Below are 22,780 nucleotides of genomic sequence, written 5' to 3'. Positions count from 1 at the left end.
TATCGGCTTATTCTATCTCTGTCTGATACATCGATGGTGCTGGAATCTGTGAACGTACTCTCGAAACAACCAAGCAAGCTTGTGCTTCATGGCGGATTCAAACTAGAGCTAAAATCGCAACGCGCCATGGAAAACAAGAGACCGAGGCTTTATTGGTTAAGGGGAGGCACCGCCTCTTTTGACAGACTTCTATTCAAACTGGAATATTAGGGAGTATCTTATAGTCAATAGCCTCCCTACACCGGTATTTTCCCTTTGTATTAACTTCTGGCCTCAGTTTACGATGGGACACGACAGGATCGGTAGCTAGGAAGTTATTTGTCGGTCATATTCGGACTTTAAAAAACTGACAAAAAACTAACAGTGTCTTTAAATATAAGAATGACGAAAGTAAAACCTTATGCGGGAAATTAATATTTTTTTTTATAATAATGACTGTGATTAATTAGAACCTAATTATTATCTGTTTGGTGAGAAGTGGCTTAAATTAGTGACACATAGTGCAGGTGCTCAATATGAACAATGAAATAGAGGCAGGAGTTAAAAGTTTTTCTGGTAGGAAAATTTACCAAAATTAATAAAAATTATTTAAAAAAAGTTTTTTTAGCTTATTTTGGTGGTAATACAAATAAACGATACAAGAATTTTCAACTCAATTATAAGAATACATATTAAGAACTCATGTATGTTTTAACAGCGATTTTCCTCTTATCAATAGTTTTTTTCAGCTAAATGGAAAATTCTGCTCTCATTGGACTTTTTGAAATATCAGTACTCAAATTCTAAAATGCCTTAATATAAGTCATCTGAATTATTTTATAGGGTTGTGACTGTTACTAGAACTCATTGATGCTCAAAAATAATGAAATTTTATGGATTAAAGAAATTTGCATTTAACTTACCTTAAATTCGCGCGACCCGTCGGAACTCATATTTTCATGTTAAACATGTGAACTTCTTTTAAAATTAAAAAAAATTAAAGTTGTAGCTTTCTTTTATTTAAAATATTTATTTATTAAAAAGAAATCATATTTAAAAAATTATTTTAAATGGTATTTGGGTTAAGGCTTTCTTCCTGTTATTCTCTATCAATAAATTACTTACTAAAAAACATTCGGTTATAGCAAAGTTATTTATGAGTAAATATCTATTAAAGTTTTAGCAGTAATCATACATTGTATGTATTATTTATTTATTTATTAAAATATCTTCTTTAATATTCCTATGATTAATTAAGGGTTTATCATAAAGTTATTGTAACTTAATTTTATATACCATGTACCTAGTTAATTTTAAATCTGAAGAAGAAATATTAAAAGATCGAAATGTCGTTCAATAAATAAATATGTTTTTAATGTGCTGCTTTTGTACCAAACAACTACCAGCAAATATATTTAATGTAATGTCCGAAACCTACAAAAAAATGCAATATCAGGTTATTTAATATCTTCCTTTTTTCCATAAATCCCATTTTATAGTAAATGATTTAAAATATAGCATTTAAAACATTCTTGTAGGCATCAACTTACATAAAGCGTTTTGTTTTTTATAATTTCTAAAATTATTTCAAGTTTCCTGGCTTTAGTGAAAACTGATTCAAATGAAATGTTTATCTGGTTTATTTATACTTAGTTTCAAAATATATTTTTAAAAAAATAGTCTGACGTAAACAGTAAAGTATTATATTTTATAACTTTCTTTAAAAAGATAAGTGAAACTAAAGCATGAAAATATTATTTATAAACAGAATGAGATTTGTATATATAGTATAGGAATTTTGGAATCTATACCAGATCTAACAAAGTTTCTAGAAAATTAGGAAAATTTTTCTAAAACATTACAGCTGTCAATAGAATGTAAAAAACTTATTTATAGAGTTTTTCCATAATACAAAATAAGGATTTTTGTTTTTTAATTAAATGACATAAAAAGGGTTTTCATGCTACATATTTATAATAATGATTGCTTTTTCATTCTTCTTGGAATGCCTTAAATCAAGTGACGAATCTCTTGAAGAATAAGGTCACATTTCTCTAAACGAGCAAATTGTAATTTATTTAAGGTTAAAGGAGCATACAATGTTTAAGCATTCTTGAGTAATTCTTGCAGTGTGAGGTTTAGCGATATCATGCATTAAAATAAAATTATTTTTAATAGAATCAATACAAGGGACAACAAAATCTTGCAGAATTTCATCAATATACCTGACGCAGTTAAAGAGTTTTTTTGGAATAACGTTGAAATCTGTGATAAATTCTAGTATATGCTATTAGTTAACCCTTTTGGTAGCCTACTCTAGGACTAAAGGTACATTCTGCCAAACGTTCTTGTGGTCACTCGTCTTTGCCACAAACTTTTTCTCCGGTGAGAGTAGTTTAAACCTCGACTCATCAGTAAACAAAAGGCACCCCCATTTATTTCCACTCCAGTGTTCATGATTGTTCATATCGTTAATGACTAACTCGTCTAAGAATCTCTGAATCTGTGGCGGGTCTATGACTAGCAAGATTGGCTTTACCAATTCTTCGTCTAATTGTCTGTTTGTTTTTATTGGTATTCCGGACAGTAGCTTGACGATTTCATACTTAGTAAGATGATAAAGTGATCATCATGAGCGTCAGAGGAGGCCACTTTGTTAGAGGCCAGTTCCAGGTCATCTAGTGTATCCAAAAAACGTATCTAGATACGATGCACGGTACTATTTGGTATGCGATGATAACGCTGGGCACTCTCACTTCTTTTGTCTTAAATCAATGCAACTAAAGCAGTCGCTGTTTCAGGCTTTTTTAGCTCAAATAAACGTACCAAAACTTTTAAACGAGTTGATGAACACAACAAAATTTTGACAAAGGTATGTCAAATTTATTAAAAACAATCAAAAGCTCTTAGTTCACTATGCAGTTTTGAGTAATTGCGGATTTTTATTTCAATACATTTATATTTTGTTCAAATGAACGCATTTTTGTTGTTACATATAACTTAAAACTTGTTTTTTAAATTTTTGTCTAAGTTACTAGAACAACATTACAAAAAATTAAATAAGCGTATTGAATGTTGGCAATGAGGACTGGCGACTATCAAATTATTTATTGGAAGCAATACTTAGCTCCATAAATCTTACAGCATTTTTATTATTAATTATATGTGACTACTATATCATGCTTTTAATGCGGTTTCTATTAAAAAACAATGTCCAAGTGTCATAAAATTTTATGTAATTTTTAGTCCATTTTATTAAAAATAAAATATCCGATAGCTTTTGTTACCAATTCGATTTTATTCATTCCAAGAACTAAAGAGTTGGAAAAGCAATAAATTAATTAATAAATAAACTAAAAAAAACAAGATGATAAATATAGTAATAAAAATAAATGATATTTACACATAAACTTGCCTTTGGTAAGTTAAATTTTAATAATATGCAATACTAAAATTAAATTTTAAATAACAAAATGGATATTATTTCCCTTAATATATATTTTAGCACAAACTTATTTTATTTATATATTTTACATAACTGAAAGCAATAATAAAAGCATTTATTTGTCAGCTAATTTTTTTGATGTGTCGAAAAACTAAATACAAAAAGACACAAAATTAATAGAGAAAAATAAAACGAGTAAAAATATCTTACGTAAAAAAATATACAGGTCTTTAAAGTCAAATAAAAGGAAATTAAAAGCCTAAATAAACAACGATGTCTTATTAAACGGAAACCATTCCTAATTTATTTTTTAAAATTTTTATTAGTTATTTAAGCTATAATACATTGGCACCACACAGTTACAAATATAAGACTGACTTCAGCTAAAAAATTAATAAAAAATACGGAATATCTTAAAAAGAAGTAAACATTTTAATATATATTTATTAATAAAACTTTCATTAAAGCTTAAAATGCAAAACTAATATAATACACTTCTTAAGGATATCTTACTTAAAAAAACAAGGTTATTTTCCATGGTCCAACAAGATATCCTACATATACATACTTACTATAACATATAATAAAGTAAAACTTCGTTTGAACTAAATTAACTTTGCACTTCCTTTAGATTCTTACAAAAGTAATAGGTCTTAAATAAAATACATATAAACATGATACTATCAAAATTTTAATCCTTTTAAAGAACTCTTTATTGAAAATCCAAATATGCAACTTATAACACTTTTTTGAACTAATAAAAGTTAATCCAAAAAAAATTGTTAAAAAAGAAAACTGATTAAATGTATAAATAATTATATAATTTTATGAAAAAACTCTAAATATCACTGGTCGCTGAGATTGTATATCTATTATTTTAATAATAGATAAAAAATCTAATTTCTGTTATTTTGAGAAATAGTCCAGTCCTCAAATGCTCAAAGTGACTCATCACGATGCTTATATGAGAGTAAATTTTTGTTTTTGAAATTATAAGTCAAAGTCCATTTTGCTAACATTATCTTGGGAGAAAGTTAGTTTATATACTATAATATTTTCTACACCTTTTCTCCACTTTCTTAGTTAGTTTTTTACTTGTCTGATATCGTAACTTGGTGTCGTAGGTACTGCTAACTTCTTCAGATCCGGGCCTGTCGTTTTAAACCTTCATTAATATCTAGAAAAATGTGTGATGCTCTAGATGCCTCTATATTCATTAGATCTAAATTATATGCTTCGCTAGCAATAGTGAGCTAATAATGTTATAGACGTTGCAAGTAAGAGAATTTTCTACGGCAGTATTCTATATCATTGGCGTTTTTTCTTACTAAATAATTGGATTAGCAATTTAGCCCTACTAAAATTTTCTTCTTGGTGAAGGAAAGTGATTTACTAAGGAATTGACAAATGATTTGTATACGACTTTGTTACAAAATTTAATTTTTTGACAAGTTCATAGTATAAACTAGATAGCACCACATATAAATCATAAATACCAGAAGTACTCTATTTGACTTCAAAATAATCATCCATTATTCTTAAAGAGACTTAAGTATATGAACAAATGGGGGAGAAAGTAAACTCAAAGTCCATAAATCTCTCATAAATAATAAATTTATGAGACTTGGACTTGAGAGACTGAGTTTACTTTCTTCCCCCATTTGTTCTATTTGACTTGACTTACAATTATTGAAATATAATTAAATAATAATTGATTGAATAACAATTATATAACATTAAAATTCAATTAACTTTTTTACCATAAGTAATATTATAGCTTATTAAAATAAAAAAGCCACAAAATTATAATTACCTAAAACTAGATTTACAGTCGTATCCATTTATGTTATGCTTTGTTTGCATAACATAATAGGATAAGGTTATCATTTTGTTTGTCAGTGTTGACCTTATAAAAACAATAATTTAAGAAATAAAACATAAAACATTCTTGGCTTGTTAGCATCTGCTGTTCCTGGTTCAGCTTTTTCCTGCCTAGTTACCCAGGATAGGAGATATCTATCTTTTGCTCTGTCCACTCTAAGGTTCTGCACAAACTAATGTCTTTAAATTATACAATTAAACAATGAAATTATCACGTGCTAATATAAAACCATATATATATATCAAGTTTCTAACTAGATAAATATATTTAAAAAAAATTAGATGATTTAAGCCTTCAAAATAATTAAAGGATTTGTCTAATATTGAAAAAATCATCTTTGATTGGCGATACATTCTACCTCAATTTTCGAACATATGCACTGGGTAAAATATTGATGATACTTTAAATATACCTTATTCCTAAATATTTAGAAGAATATAGAGAAAATGTAATTTAAAATACATAGTTTACATACAACCAAATACTTAATTTAGCTAAGTTTATTAAAGAAAATCATTGGTAATATCCTTAAACAAACAAATATTTTAAATACAGTTTAAGTGAGATTTTATATTTCCATTAAATAATAATTATTAAAATAAAAAGCCTCCAAAACAATTTTTTTATTGCTCGTTGTGCCATAAAACGTTATTATAAATAAATAAATTTTTAGATACAATTCATGTGACAGCTCCGAGTATTCTTAACAAACCTTCTCAGACGATGCCTCAGAGATCTCCGTTTGCCATCCAAGAGTTGTTGGGCTTAGGAGATTCTCAGCACCATAGGTCGCCTACTGCGGCAGTTTCTGCAATTACTCCTAATGTTTATCCTCATCAAAAAGTAAGTTTTGTATGTTATATTTATATAAAATAAGAAAATATTAGTAAGCTTTATTATTGATTTTTAAAATTAAAAAAAAAATAAACGGGACGTTTTATGGAAGGTGTGTCAAACTCATCCATTTATATGTTGGTCTTTTTGATAACACTTTTTACGGATATTGTCTTTTTTGGAATATTTCATAAATGCCTATATTACTAAGAATAAAATCTTCACTTAGCAAGAAAAAATACCTATAATATTTGAATAACTTTAAATTAAAAAAGTGCTAGACCTGCCATAAATAAAAATTTCAGATTGCATTTTATTTATTGCTTCTTAAGGGTGATTTCGACATTAAAATATTTTTAAAAATTTTTCTTACATTACTAAAGCTTCCACCTATTTCCTCCTAAACTTTGGCATTTCTTCTGCTCAACAACTTGTATATGACGATACATAAAATATTTGTTGGATTATAAAAATTGAATTTATAGACATATCCATTTAAGTTATGCGTTATATGCGTTATATTAGTAGATTTATAGGCTTAAGATGTCTATCAAGACTTTTATTCAGTAGATCGTACTACAGATATTATATTAACAGTTTCATATGATTTGTTATTCTTTATTTTTCTTGCTAGGTTATAATATTTTCTCGTTCGGTATTCAGTAAATTAAAACTCACGGATACTTCTATATTAATTGTAAAATATGAAACGAGTTTCGATAACTCGGACTTAGCACAATAAATATCATTTGCTTTTGGTTAAAATATTGATAAAAAGGATTTAGGATTTTCAATATTTAACTGCCTTATAATTTTAGAATTTTTTCAGCACGGCTAAGACCTTCAGCTATTATACGTAGTTTATTTTATAGAAATACGTTTTATTCACTTATTGCTTAAATATTTTTTGTCACTTTTATGGTATAGATTAGTGTGTTATGATTTTAAGTGTTTTTTTCAGTTATGACTCCCTAGAATCCAGAATTTATGAATTTTAAAAAAGCAAACAACACCAAACCACAAAGCGTGTTTAGTACACATTTTTTATTAACCTTCTTTACTACCATCTATTCCAGGATGCACTTTTAAATGTATACTAAAAACATCTTATGCGTGGTCAGAGGCTACGCTTCTTCAGGAACATCCTAAAGTCTCCTAATTTAAATCAATAAGTTTTTATAATAAAGAGTAGCAGCGCAAAATCTTTGACCACCCTAAAGACCTTTTTGTACCTAGTTTTAAATACCCTAAAATTTCATCAAAACTTTTTACTCAAATCAGCCATGAGTTAATTTTTAAAATTCTACAATACGTAATTTACGTGTGGGCAGAAGACTGTATCCATATAAAATATTCACGTAGTCTTCGGCCACTCACATGCAGTTGTTAGTAAAATTTAGTAGTAATTTTTCATATTTCTTTTAAATACGTGAATTGGTCTATTTTCTTCTTTTTTTCAATTTTTTGAGCGTGTGAGATAGTCATTTCTAAATTGGTTTTTGCTATAAGTGGCGTAATACCCAATAAAATAAGTAACTCATTATTAATTCGTCACAACAATACAGATTTTAATTAAAATAATGTATTTGCCAAATAAAATTAACCCAATAACCATGAGTCTAAACGTATGTTATCTTAAAATTTACGTGAAGAGGCACTTATTAAAAAGAAGAAACAAAAAAATATTTTAAGAATGATTATTGAAATATCTAATGAAAACTATTAAATTTACCAATAATGTTTTTGTTGTCAGTACCAACTGCAAGCCCCAACGGGTTTTCATCCATCGGAACATGGATTCAGTCACCATCACATGACGATGGCTGCCAGCCGGATGGCCTACTTTAATGCTCAGGCAGCTGTAGCTGCAGCATTTCTTCCGCACGGCATAGCAGCTGCGGCCCAAATGAATGCTGCTGCAGCAGGAGGTGGTCCGGGATCGGCTGCTGCTGTTCTTGGTTTAACCGGACATCAGTCAGCTGGAGCTGGTAAGTTTAGTGTTATATATTATGTAAGATATATCTGAAAATCTACGTTACTTCTATGATATAACATTTAAAACCAACAATATTAACAACTCATTTTGTAACGATTTTTTGTTATATTGTTAAATAATAGTGACCAATCGTTTATTGATTTTAATATTCCTGAATATTATATTGCATTCAGTTTATTCACTTCTCGGAAATTTTTGACTAGCAGCAGATTAATTCTGTTAAAAATTCTCAAAATAGATTGTTAGATCTTGTCATTTCATTTAATTTCAGGCTCTGCACATTAAAAAGTTGCCCTAATTCTGTAACTGAGTAAAAAGCAATTTATCGTTCTTTACTTATAATGTGAGCAGCAAAAAGTATAATGTTTGTAAAACTGACAATATTTTCTATAATCTTGGAATTTTATATGAAAGCTTTCTTGAAATTTATTGTTGTGACGTAAGTGTCACTGGTAATCTTAATAGTACACTGGAGCTCTTTTTTCAAAAAACTTATTCCTGTCTTAATCAGCATGTTCCAAAAAACCTGTAAAACAAAGATGAATCTATCCACCATGGTTTTCTCCGGCAATAATAACATTTTTAAAAGAGATCCACACTATGTGTCTACAGAAAATGTAAAGGACTTAACTATCTTTAAGATTTAACGAAATTTAATAAATTGCGTTCCAAAATAATGTAGAAAACTTGAATACGACTTAAATTTGAACCCTCATAACTTTTGAAAGTTATTTCACATTTCACAAGGAAATAGTTCGTTACCAGAAGCTTTATTTGGTCAAAAAGGTGAATTGTTAATTAGCCCTCGAGAGTATTGCGAATGCGTTTACCGATTTCTTTCAAAGTTCTTACACTACTATTAGAATACCGCAAAATAATATTGTTAAAACTCAAAATATATATGTACAACCCAGTATTTTCTCCAATTTTACCTAAAATTATGTTCTACTTGTCTTAAGCAATAGAAAATAACATTTTTTCGAACCTCAATTTTTTAATAATAATAGGAATAATAATAATAAACAAAATTTATTACTCTTCATAAACAAGTACAAAATACAATATAAAAATTAAGAAATACACAATGTCTATGAAAAATAAAAGGCCGTGTTATTTATATTTCTATTGGCAATTTCGGTATTATTTGGGTGAAAGTGAAGATAGAGTTGGGTGTCCTCCGCATACAAATGGTAGCTACAAAATTTTAAATGGTCTTTAAATCAACATGTATAAATTGTGTACAACAATGGCCTCAGGATACTTAAAAAATAATTCCAATACATAGAATGATAAAAACATCATTGAGAAATAGTCGCCTATTACAATAATCAACAACATTATTACGTGTTTTAAATATGTTCTTCATACAGCTTTATATCCTTTAATGAGAGGTCTTTAGGTCAATGAGAGGTAGATTGTCGTCAACATGGATTTATAAAAGATAATAAAACTTAATTTGTCTTACAAAATATATATTGGAGTAAATAAACGCCTGTTCACATGTTGACATTTTCTATACGGATTTCTCGAAGGCTTTTGATCGACTAGACTATGGTATTCTTCTTAGTAATCTTGACCAAAACTTCAGTTCTTCCCGATTAATAAACATTTTTAATTCTTACCTTACCGATCGCCTTCAGCACTGGAGTTCCACCGGGTTCCTTATTAGAACCGCTTTTATAAATGATACTATGAATAGTTTGTTATATGTGGATGATACAAAATAATATTGTGGTATCAATAGTAGTTTAGGTATGGAGTCGCAAAATAATATTACACTCCTCATTATATGCTGCAAAACTAATCATCAATGTAAAATTGTTTGTTATTCTCTAATAAACAACCAAATAACTTATGACTATATTTTATAAAATAAGACTGTACCGAGAGTAACGGAATTCAGAGATTAGGGGTGACGATTGATAGCATCATTTCTTTTGAGCCATATATATAGAGATAGATAGAAACGCACAGACGTTTAATAATATCTTTTATCTGAAATTTTTGTAATTCTCTTATGTAAGATCCATGTTGGATCCAGCTTCTACAGTGTGTTCAATATATTATGAGAAATGTTTTGCTCCTGTAGCATTGAGGACAGGCGAAATGTGCGCTGCATATTGTCTAAAAATTCTAAAACTTCTTATCTATCTAGACCTAGAATGAATATTTGTAAATTCTCCTTGATGCGCAAAGATAATATGAATGTTGAATGTGTGTAGTGTTGAATTATTTTTGTTTCACTCAATAATTGGAATTTTTTGTTGGAATGGCGTAAATAGAATAAAAATATAAATAACAGACCTGAAATGAATAAAAATATTATCATATAGTATACGGTAGCACTAAGAAAATAAGTATTTTTTTTTAATCTGACTATTCCAAGCCAGAAGAAGAAAAACCAAATTTTTAGGGCAATGTTGGTACAATAGAACCATTGATTTAGGTATCAACGGCTTAAAAATCTTAAATAGCTATTGAAGTTTTATAATGAGTAAAGCCAGATACCTTACCATGGTTATATAGGTAAATTTCTACAAAAATTAGCAACAAATTTGTCTCTAGTTTCTCTTCTTATTCTCTAGTTCTTGTCTCTAATTCTTTTTGATTATGAAGCAGATCTGTACATGAAGATATAAGTCAGATGTATATTCAATGTGGGTCGAGGAGGTGACAAAATACAAACCTGAGCATGCAATCAAGGTAATGTAATACAATCTTTTAAGAGAAAATTTTGTTAATCTAAAACTCGATAAATTAATCCTATATAAATTTTTCGTTAGATCACCAATTAATCCTGAAAATATAAGTTATCATATAACTGGTATAAATATAGTAACAAAAAGAATTAGATTTTGTAGGCAAACATAGCATGAGGATAACTATAATGCAAGTTAAAATCTTGTTGAAAACCAACATTTTATTTATCAAACGTTATTTTCGTCGAGCTGATCCAAAAAGCTTACCTCTATCTATAAGTCAATAAATACCAATGGCAATAAATCATGTTTTCTTCTTATTTTCTTCTGCCAATTAACTCGGCAACAATTTTTTAAAAAATATAAATATATAATTTCTTCGGTATACAAAATAAGTTTTTAACAAGTTTTCAGTTTGGATTTAACTTTCAATTTGGAACATGGTCAGGTGTGTTTTGTGAACAGATACTAAATAATCATTTTATAAAGCTTATATATTTTCATTTTAATCTAACTAGGTAAGATTAGGTTTAGTGTGAGTGGTCAATATAACAGTCCTCTACCGCTACTCAATGGTTTATTGTGACTCACACCTACTTTAGTGTTCCTTATTAAATTTACTTTCTTGAGGAGATGTAAAATCAGTTGATATAAATGATGGTGAAGGCAGAATTTTTCATATGTTTTGCCTAGGGTGAGGCAGCTCTAAAAACGGCTTACCTGATTCCTTCCAGTACTGATAAAACTACCACAAACATCCATTTTAAGTTGGACGTCACTATAGCCGGAGTATTCTTAATATTTGTGAAGGCTTCTCCTTTTCACTTCGGACATCTTTTTCTTCTCATGTAGAGCATTATTTAGTGCGTTAGGTTTATCCTTAAAGCTTTTGCTAACGCTTCACCCAACATACTCCCCAGATATGTTTAATATTTAGGGAGGAACTGTTTCATTCCAATTCTTCTTCCATTCAAGAGTTTCCTTCACCGCGATCGTTGCTGCCTAGTCCATAAGCTTGAGACCGTGCATCTCTCTACCAGGTGGTGCCAGTTTGTGTGAGTGTAATTCTACCTACAATTATCGTTTTTGTGAGTTGATAGACATTTCTTCTTGTTCGTACCATTCGCTTGTACGATGTTCTCAACTCTTCGATGATTGATGCCAATATGATATTAACTAAAGTCTTGATTACCAAAGGATGATTGAAAATTCGTTAACTAGGTTAGTGCTGTTAAGAATATGAATGAGTGTGTTTAGTTGATATATGAAGTACTGGTGATAAAAATAGTGATAACGAGTAAATTAACTCTTTAATAAACTGTCATTCTTATTTTCTTACCAATTAGATCAGCAGGCACTCTTTTATTTACTTTCTAGCCCAGCATATAGTAATTTAAAAGAATAAGTAGAAAGTTTTTATGAGACGCTGCACCAGTTAAATAGGCACATTATCAACAATAGTACGCTATTGTTATTAGGACAATAATGAAAAAGCCGGGAAAATTTTCGGTCCGACACCTTCGACACCTGTACATAATTGTTATAAAAGCTCGCATATTAGGCTGGCAAACAAAGCTTGCTTATTAAAAAAAAACGTTGTGCTGCTCGGCACTTTCGCAGGTAGCCAGGCTTGGCAAGTTAGTTATTTTTGAACACCTCGCTATTCAGTGGCCTGAAAGAAGTAAACGGTGCGGTAAAGATACGGAGGAGCTGTGAATGAACGGGGCAGGAAGCGGTCCTGGAACTCGGTCGATCCACCCGTGTACCCCCGCGCTCCTCTTCTGGGGTCCCCCCTACACTTGACATGTGCTGGCTGCTTTTCACACGTTTTAAATGCGACGACGAAAACGCTGTATACCGCGAACATCACCTGATGAATAACTCACACTGGGAATTAAAATGAGAGTTAATTTTCAGCTTTAGACGAGGCTCGGTGCATTCAATTTTAAATATGCGGTTTTGGATTCTTTCGTTATTTCCGGCAAAGTTTTCTAATTTGTAGTTGTTTTTGGGCTTATCATTCGTGTTCTTTTTTTTTGGCTGTGCTTGTGATTTATGGTCTAGTGAATTTAAATCAATATCAATCATTATTCTTTGCTAACCTGGTACAGATCCTAATAATATAGAGCTTCAGGGGTATTTGTAGCATCTCAGAAATGGCCTGTAGGAGCACTGGATTTGAAAATATCCTATTGAATCTATCACCTTGCGGAGTGTGTACTCTCGGATTTTAAAAGAGCTAAATTGATCCATCGCAGTACCTATTAGGAGGAAGAATAAAAAAAAAACAGAATATTCCGTTAAAATTAATTAAACTGAGCTTCAAGATAACACACTACTCTGTGAGCAATTGCTTATTAAAGATCTATAATCAAGACCACAAGTCCTTGAATTAATTTAATATTTACGGAATTTGGGCTAGGTAACGGACCTTCAGACCGACGTTATTATTAATTAACAGGTCGCAATTTTTAAACTAGATAAATTATTCGTACGCTTCAGCTTATCTTATAGCCTTCTCACCTTTGTAAGTGTTTTTTCAATATTGTAACAGTTTTAGTAAAAACATTTCACCGCTGTACTTTGCGCACACTTTTTGCGATCATCTAAAATGAAACAAAAATAAGATAACTCTAGCAGAAGCTATCACGAATATACATCAAGTCAGGTCGGTATTAACTGTGTCTAGAATATTGGTTTAAACGAGAACAGACTTATTGTGAAATGGTGTACAACCAAAATATAGATATAGATTTGTGTACTTTTAACGTTAAATTAAACGTTTTGGAAAAATTGAGAAGAATGTTTAAGGTGTTCCATAATAACACTTATTACTCTAATATGATATTATAGTAATAAAAAAACAACAGTCAAATAGAAAAGCCAACACTGCGAAGATTTTCTTTAATTTAATCAATTTAACTTAAACAGATAGTGAAAATAAAACTTAATAAAAATTACGACATAGTGATTTCTGTTGCTGTTGGGCGCCAAAATATCGAGAAATTAAAATATCTCTTTTTATGATGTTTATTAAACAAAAATAACGGACTTATACGGAATATTTCGTTATATTTGATTGAACCAAGCTTCAAGATAATCCACTACTTTGTAATAGTTGATCAGTAAAATTGCCTTGTAAAAATCTGTAATCACAACAAGTTCTTTTGTTTGTTTAATATTTTAAGTATTTTGGATTGTTGATAGACATTAAGACCGAGGTTATAATTAATTAAGATATCACCATTTCTGAACCAATTAAATTAGTCGTACACTTCAACTTGTCTTATAACCTTATCACCTTTTCAAGGTTTTTTTCAATATTGAAACAGTTTCCGTGGTACTTTTACTGGGTAAAAACCAACATTTAACAGCTGTACTTTGCACACTTATTGCTATCATGTAAAAACAACAAGACAGTCCTAGCAGAAAGTATCACGAAACCCATAACCCAAGACGGCACTAATTGTGTCCATAGAATATTATTTTAAACAAACGCAGACTTAATATAAGATTGTGAATTAGCAACGTACAAATAGATTTTTTGTGTATTTTCAAGGTAAAATTAGACGCTATGGAATTTTTTTTTAATTGTTCATGAAGCTCCATAATAACATTTATTACTCTAATAGGGAAATAAAAAACAAAAGCCAAATGGGAAAGCCAACTTTGGTTTATTAAAGCTGCTGTATGTAGATTCGCTCTAATTATTTAATTAATATGCCTTAATAAATTTAAAGTGAAAATAAAGCTTACTATAAAATATGGATTTCTTTATGTTGGGCGCCAAAATGTTAACAAAATTTAAATACCTTTATGATGTTTTAAAAAAAAAATTAAATATGTTTATTATTTATGAAAATCTAATAAGTAGGATATTAAAAATAAAAGAAAAACATTTCTTATAAGTTAGTTTTTAGGATTATTTTAATAAAATATGTTTGCTATGTTTTAGTGAAAATTTTGTGTGAAACTTTTTTTGTTTTCATACTGGACAGTTTAATTATAATCGAACAAAGTTCATTTCAATTATCATTGAGGTAAAATTTAAAACTATTTGTTAATAATAACAGTAAATAAGTTAAAGAAAGTCTAAGGATCAATGGATAAAGGAAAAAGAAATAAATATATAGAAAATAAAAAATCTTTTGTATTTTTTTCATATATTGGTACTTATCTACTAAAATATATTTAAGGTCAGAAAAATTGTAGAGAAAACACAATATAAAAATTAAAAAATCTAAGAATAAAATTGAATACAAATGTTTATATTTTTATTTTACACTATTTTTGTAAACATCTAAATAAAATTTTCAAAAAAATATTAAAATGATTAATTTATTTTTTGTTGTCATGTAAATATCTAGAGTTTTAATTAAAAACTCATAGTATTAATAAAATGTTAATCAAACAAGCTTTGGAAAGAGCGAAGTGATGACTAAGATTTTTTATTTTTTTTATTTTAAATGATTATAAAATGGTATTTGATAAAAGCGCCAAAATCTCTTCTTTAAAATATTTCTGGTTAGGATTATTACTGATTTAAATAATATTAGTTCCTTCACAGTTGTTTTCATATTTATTTTTCTCTAATACTATTTTTGACTCTCATTGATATTTATATTAAGAAAATAATTTTCTGATAAATGCAAAATATCTGCAATGTTAAAACTAAGGTTTACAAGAAGAACTCATTTGGAGTAATATGAATGATGGAAGTAAGGTTATTTGTTTTGAACAAACAAAATTAAATTTTTATTATATTTATTAATTAGTTGTAGTCTTTTGGTTAGATTATTATTACTCCTAAAGTATTTTTGCTTAAAATTTTAATTTTAAAGCTGTTCTTTCTTATAAAACTCCAAAGCCTTCGAACCTATAAGCGTGCATAATAAAGTTGAATTATATATTGTGTTCAAAAATCCTTTTCCTGCTTATATATCCTACGAAGATTGTCTTCTGAGATTTTCCTAACTTACACTGTATTTAATATTATTCTTACAACTTTTCTACTACAGCTCAAAAGATGTGCAGTAAAGTGTATGGAGCCAGCAATTGTAGGAATGCCTTTTAACTTGTATGTAATTATTGCTTATTCTCTGGACCTATTAACTTACGGCTTGAGACTTTTCTGGCTAATTCATCCATTTTTTTATATCTCTGGTGGCTTTCGTAAGCTGGTATCCAGGCTATAGTTAGTCTGTTTGACAAAGCCACAATTTCTAGGGCATATATGCTATATTTAATTGAGTTATTTTCTTGGGTCCAGTAACTTACAGACCAGCTCCCGTTTATTTAGAACCTTTCTACCACATAGTCTTCGGCAGCATTGCTTTCTTGATACGTGGTTTTTACGTACGTTCTTGATTAAATATTATTTCAATGTATTTGACTTTTTTGAAGAAGTTGCCTTTGATTTCTATTACCACATCGTCTGAATAGCCAAGGCAGTAAATTCTTTTGTAATCATCTTTAATAGAAGATCGTCTACTAGGGCTGTCCAGTATATTGACCCTCGGGATACATATAATACTACACTTAAATATATTTCTGATAAAAAAAGGCACAAGGGGTAAGTTAAATAAAAAAGTTTCTTTAATCGCAACTTAAATCCTTATCAAAAATTGATGTGCCCTTGCACCTTAAGATTAAAAAGAAAATTTTGGGAAATTTAGAGCAAAAATTTAATTACCGCACCCATTGTACTCGACAGCCACTACCAAGGGCCATAATCTGCCGAAGAAATTTGCATTTAAGTGCCACTTAAATTTCACTTCATCGTACATTCCAAATTATTTAATCAACATACAAACTCGCGTGATACCGATGCCCCGTTCTCTACTTTAAAATCGACCGATGTATAGTTCAGATGGATTTAGACCTTATTCGTTCCCTATTTAAGGGCCAAGGACTCGGCGTTAGTGCCTACAGGGCACCGTTCTTTGTCTGCATGTCACCGGGCGGATTAGGGACCGCATTCTTTAGGGAGAGGAGTAATATTATGCCCTGGTATAGTGCGAAAAATTATGTCTCATATTAACTATACTGGGAGAGCGAGACTGCATGAATAATACAATTTAAATGCTCATAATAGGGCCTGTTAGTTGTGTGTTGTGGTATGCCAAGGCCAAGAAGGGCACTGAAATTGAATAGCCTCAGATCAGTTTTATTATCCTGCTAATCATTGGTGTTTTAACTTGTCTTTAATTTAAATATAAATATAATTTTTTGAATGTTATTACGAAATTTGTGCATTCTGCATATAGTTTTTAATAAAGAATTGCTTCATTTTGCAATCAGCGCAAAAATATTCATTCTTGCCCTTGTTTCGAATTAAGTATAAATAGCGCCATCTAAGAGTCATATTTCAGATCAAGGATTAAAGTCACTGAATCTGAGAAGGTAAGCCATTCGTACAAATAACATGCTTGTTATTTCACACTTATTGCACAATATACTATTAAGAAAGAATGAAGGTAATTTCTCAATCATCATCAACATCCCGACGTTAATATTACTTAGAATACCTAATATTATAAGTGATATATTAAAAAATAATTAGAAGAAATGAACATTGACCCTGAGTAACTCTGAACTTATCTTAAAGGCAAGTTAAGGCGAATTAAAAATAGCAATATAGCTTTAGCATCTAGCTTATTAAATCAAACAGATGCCAATTTCAATTTTTGAAAACAATAAGAATCTTATAGTCAGTATCTTTGCTTTGCGTCTAATAAGGTATACACCAAAGTATAAAAATCACAATGTAGCAGCATAAATTAGCTTTTTAAAACGAAGAGTTCGTAAGGCATATTTAACAACCCCAGCAATATGTGCTTTAAAACTGAGCGTCTTATTAACTATAACCCCTCAATGTCCAAAAAAGGAGGGTATCTATGTATTCATATACAACTGTTATATACAATACATGTTTATAGTCTCACACGCAGATTAAAGAAATTATATCAAATTTGTATTCAAATACTTTAGAGAAATTTGATAGTATTTAGTCTAAGCGATAGGTTTTAACTAGACTCTTTGAATATAAGGAGGTATCACAGTAACATAGATGAAAAGAAGTTTTACCATCGAATCCAGATGTCTTTGAAAATTTTTAGTGCTCTCAATATATCTGCCTCAGTCAAAAATTGTGTTTATATATTTTTTTAATAAGATATCATTTTGATCTCATATTCTAACAGGTACCTTACCAAAGTTACTGAAGATGCTCTCGAAGTACTGCTTAGATGCATTTACAAATCTCTCGAGTTTTCATATATATTATAATCATATTTTATTACTTCAGCGATTCATCTTAAAACAAGAGCGTTTCTTCAATATAAATTTAAAGTCGACCCATTCTGGTAAATTTTAATTAATAGTAACTCAAATACTTCTCATTTTAATGTTAATGAAAAAACAGTATCATAATTTAATGATTTTTATATTAACCCTTAATTGGTATGGTGGGTCAATTTTGACCTCATCCAAAATAAAAATTTTTATTAAAGAAAAACTATTGCAAGTGGCAACACTGCCTTCCATGTATTCCTCGGCCGTACCGAAAAGAATATTTCTGTGTGGCAGTCGCGTTTGAGTTTTCGTTTAGCTAAGGTCTGAATTAAATGGGTCAAAATTGACCCCGCTATACGTTAAACGTAATTTTTTGGGTTTTTTAATTTTTTAATGTAATGGCTTCTTTAAAGGATAAAAAGGCACCACTAACAGAGCACGAGTTAGAACAGCTTGCTAACACTTTTTTTGATAATGACAGCGACATTTCTGATGCCGAGACTATCGTTAGTGAACATATTTCTGCAAGCGATAGTGATTGTGAACCGCGTGTGAACCAGATATTTTGGAAGATAGTAGTGATGATGAGAGTGAAATTGGCTACTATTATGGGAAAAATTAAAAAAAATGGTCAACAAAAGCTCCTGCCACAAGCCGTGCTCGTGCAAGCAATATTGTTTCGCATCTACCAGGACTTTCTGGACCAGCACAAGTTAACAAACCAAATTCAGCCACAGAAGCTTTTAAGCTGTTAGTTGACGATACAATAATCGAGCAAATTATCGAGAAGACCAATGAAAAAATAACGAGCTTGCAAGCTAGTTATGGGCACAATGCCTTATCCTGCCAATTTTTAAATCATGTTGACGAAACCGAAATGTTGGCATTTTTTGGTCTCCTCTTCTTGGCAAGCGTATTCAAGTCGAACCACGAAGATATTAATTCCCTTTTCGCAACTGGCACGGATCGTGATATATTTCGTATTACTGCAAAAAGATTTTATTTTCTCCCCACAGCTTTGAGATTTGATGATCCAGACACCAGAAGTCAGCGCATTGAAGCCGGAGACAAGCTAGCCCATATTTCCGATAAATTTTATCGCTTCGTGAATAATTGTCATACAAACTATTCATGTGGGGAATATGTAACTGTGGATGAAATCTTGATTGGTTTTCGTGGTAATTGTAGATTTCGAATGTTTATCAAAAGTAAGCCGGAAAAATGATGTGTCTCTGTGATGCTCGGACGCATTATTTAGTAAACGCCTTTGTTTATACCAGAAAAGACACTCAAATTCAGAATCCTAAGAAGCTAGCCATACCCATCCTCAATGTTCTTTCTTTAGTTGATCCGATAAAAAAATCTAACCGAAATGTTACTGGGGATAACTGGTTTTCTTCTTTAGAGCTTGTCAAAGAGCTACAACGCTGTAAACTTACCTATGTTGGTACTATCCAAAAAAACAAAAGGGTCCTACCAAAGGAATTTTTGCCAAATAAGCAGCGACCGGTTTATTCTTCGATTTTCGAATTTACCAGAGATGTGACTCTGCTATCTTATGTTCCAGTAAAAAATCGAGCAGTTTATCTTATATCAAGTTTTCATCATAATGATAGAATTTTGCACATAGAAAATAAACTTCCAGACATGATAGATTTTTACAATATTACCAAAGTGGGGGTAGATGTATTAGATCAGACGTGTGCACATTCTAAAGTTGGTAGACGCACTATAAGATGGCCGCAAGCAATTTGGTTTCGAATGATGGATATTAGCGCTGTAAATGGAAGTATTTTATATAATAATGCTCATTCAGAGGCTGAAATGACACACCAAAAGTTTCTTAGAAAGAGATCTAATACATAACCAATTAATTTGCCGATCTCAAATGGAAAATATTCCCAGGGAATTAAAAGCGCTTATTCATCGAATTGGTCAGATTCCAGAGATAGGTCCAGGCAGAAATCAACATGGGGAAAGACCCCCTAAGCGCGCAAGGTGTTCTATTTATCTACGCAATGATAATAAACAATCACTTATATGTGATAACTCCCATAAATACGTTTGTAAAAATCATTGCGTAAAAAGAATTCGATGCAATAATTGCCAATAATAGAAGGTTCAAACATGTTTGTTAGTTTTTTTATAAACCTTTTTAGGATTTTATTATTAAGTGTTTTGAAAGTTTTCACATTTATTTAAGAACATGTTCTTAATTTTTCACCTAAATTTTGTGTTTTTTAGTTTATTTTCGAGTCATTTTGAAAAAAGCCTATTTTTTAAAAAACCTTATATTTTTTAGTCTAGCTTTATTTTAAGTGCAATTTTTTTGGTTTATATGGCCTCAGAGTTGTTAATATATTATTATTTTCGTATTTTAAATTTTTTTTGTTTTAGTTTAAATAAAAAATATAAAGGTCTAATTTGACCCCACCATACTTGGACCGTGATTTTTTTCCGCCATACCAGTTAAGGGTTAATAGTGTATCGAAAATAAACTATAATAGTACAATACACTTGAACAATACACAAATCCGACTGCTTTTAATCCAGTGACTTAATTTAAATTTTAACAAGTAATAGAAGAACCAGTCAATAAAGCTAATACTAAAAATTATGAGCACTGCTGAGGGCTCAGATTCACTAGATATAGAAATTACTAATTTTGAATTTTCTATAATTATTCCATACTTAATCTTTAGAATCAATCATTGTAGACATTTCAGTTTTTTCCCAAAAGCCTGGAACCCAACGGAATTGGTGCATTTTCGCCCTATATTAGTAGCCTTTCTGCTATGTCTAAGATCTTTGAGTATTTTTAACTCAAACCAACTAAATGATTTTAGTTTTAATAGTTATCTGCTCCTATCTACTCAGTAGGGATTTAGGACAAATTACAAATACAGCTTCACGTTTATGACGACATATGTAAAGTTCTTGCTCAGGGTAAATCAACAGTATTAGTATTGCTAGGTTTTAATAGGGAATTTGACATCTTGGATCATTCATTTTTATTAACTTAACTTTAAAACTTTGGACTAAACTTCTTTACAATCAATCTTATTATTATCAGTTTAAACGTGGCGATGTCCTAGAATCTGTAAAAATTATCAATGCAGATTTGATTTCTGTATAAACGATAAACTGTTTCTTAATACTACTAAATCTTAGTATTAAATTAGTAGTAAGGAACCTCATCCTAATACTGCGGACATAAGATTAATGACTCGTTTTTAATTTGATCGTAGGCTACGACTTTGCGATTCCTTAATATTATAGAATATGAACTATACAAATACACAAATTTACCAAGCATTACAACCTTTCGAGAGAATTTAAAAAGAAATGTTGTGAATGTTGTGAGCAACTAACAAGAACGATATAGACAATCTCAATATTGCTTAACTAAACTATCAATGGTCTGAAAGATTTAATCAAATAATACAACAACCTCAGAAAAGTAACTTTTCTTTCCAAACTAAATGGAGAATCTTTCGAAACGGTTGACTTCTTATAAAAAATATTTTATCACCTCGCAGATTTGAGACAAAAAATGACCAAGTCCCTCCGTATGTTACGCCACGGGCAATTTTTGTAAAAATTGGCTTCATCAGTAATTGATAACTTACTACAATAACCTGCATGCGAAATTTAATTAAAATTGAGCTGGTAGTTTAAAAGTTATGATAAATAAACAATTAGTTATTCTTAACTTTAACACCCTGTATCTTTGTTATTAAACATTTTTAAGAAAAATTTTATAATGAAAGTCTATTTCTTTTTAAATTCTCTATCACGTGTTAAAATTAATGACGTTTAAACTGGATCACCCTGTTTTATTATATTAACGAGAAAAAAGCAGCCTTCAAACAACTTAAAATGCCTGCTTACAGTTTACATTTAATATGAGAAAGTTTGACCATTTTATTTCCCTGTTGATGGAATCAAAGTGGAAGTTATGTTTAAATGAACTGTTTTATTGACTAAAATGTTTTAAACAAATATATATTCACGTTATATCTTTTAAACCTATGCCCTTGAATCATTCTTTTTATAAGACCAATGTTGGTCTTTCTTAGATGTTCTTAATAATTATAGATCTTATTTTTAGATATTGCAATTTAGCACTATATTAGTGTTTGCATTTAGTATTAGCAATAGGGATTTTTAAGGTATTTAAAATATTGTTAGTTTTATTTAATAGTTTAGGTAAGATGGTTAGGCTCAGGCTAAGGCTCGTTATCCTTTGATTTATTATTTTTGTAAATATTCGATGAGGATAAATAATATTAATATTAATTATTATATTAACCAGAATTCAAGAAGTACTATGTTTATGTTGAATGAATTGCCAGAAAAACTTAACATGAGCAGTTTTGATTGAGTACTTAATCTCTAAATGGGTGTTTTTCCCATTTTTGTGCAAACTAATCATATATATCCTTCTAAAAATAAATGGAACCAGCAAGATAATCAAAAGGTTAGACTTAATAGACTTAATTAATTTAAAAATAGTTTCGTTGCAACAATGATCCCTGGCACACCATTATTGTAAATGATTCCAAGGTTAGTTTCCTGATATAATTAATGATTTCATAGTTCCTTCCTTTCTCTCCATAAAAAAAGTTAAAGAATCAGTTCAACAAGCATAT

The 22,780-nt window shown here is 29.8% G+C and overlaps 1 protein-coding gene across 1 annotated transcript in view; it reads left to right on the top strand.

Annotated features, from left to right (window-relative positions):
- The window catches only part of LOC126741384 (visual system homeobox 2-like), a 191,043-nt gene that overhangs the window by 11,416 nt on the left and 156,847 nt on the right, over positions 1 to 22,780 (top strand). Inside the window, exons 2-3 of the mRNA XM_050447778.1 lie at positions 5,980 to 6,149; positions 7,894 to 8,128. Of these exons, the coding sequence (XP_050303735.1) occupies positions 5,980 to 6,149; positions 7,894 to 8,128 (405 nt within the window). The remainder of the gene's footprint in view (positions 1 to 5,979; positions 6,150 to 7,893; positions 8,129 to 22,780) is intronic.

This window comes from Anthonomus grandis, chromosome 10 (genome assembly GCF_022605725.1).
Source record: "Anthonomus grandis grandis chromosome 10, icAntGran1.3, whole genome shotgun sequence".
Classification (NCBI taxonomy): domain Eukaryota; kingdom Metazoa; phylum Arthropoda; class Insecta; order Coleoptera; family Curculionidae; genus Anthonomus; species Anthonomus grandis.
The sequence above is the reverse complement of the archived record's forward strand: the minus strand, read 5'-3'. Positions and strand labels throughout refer to the sequence as shown.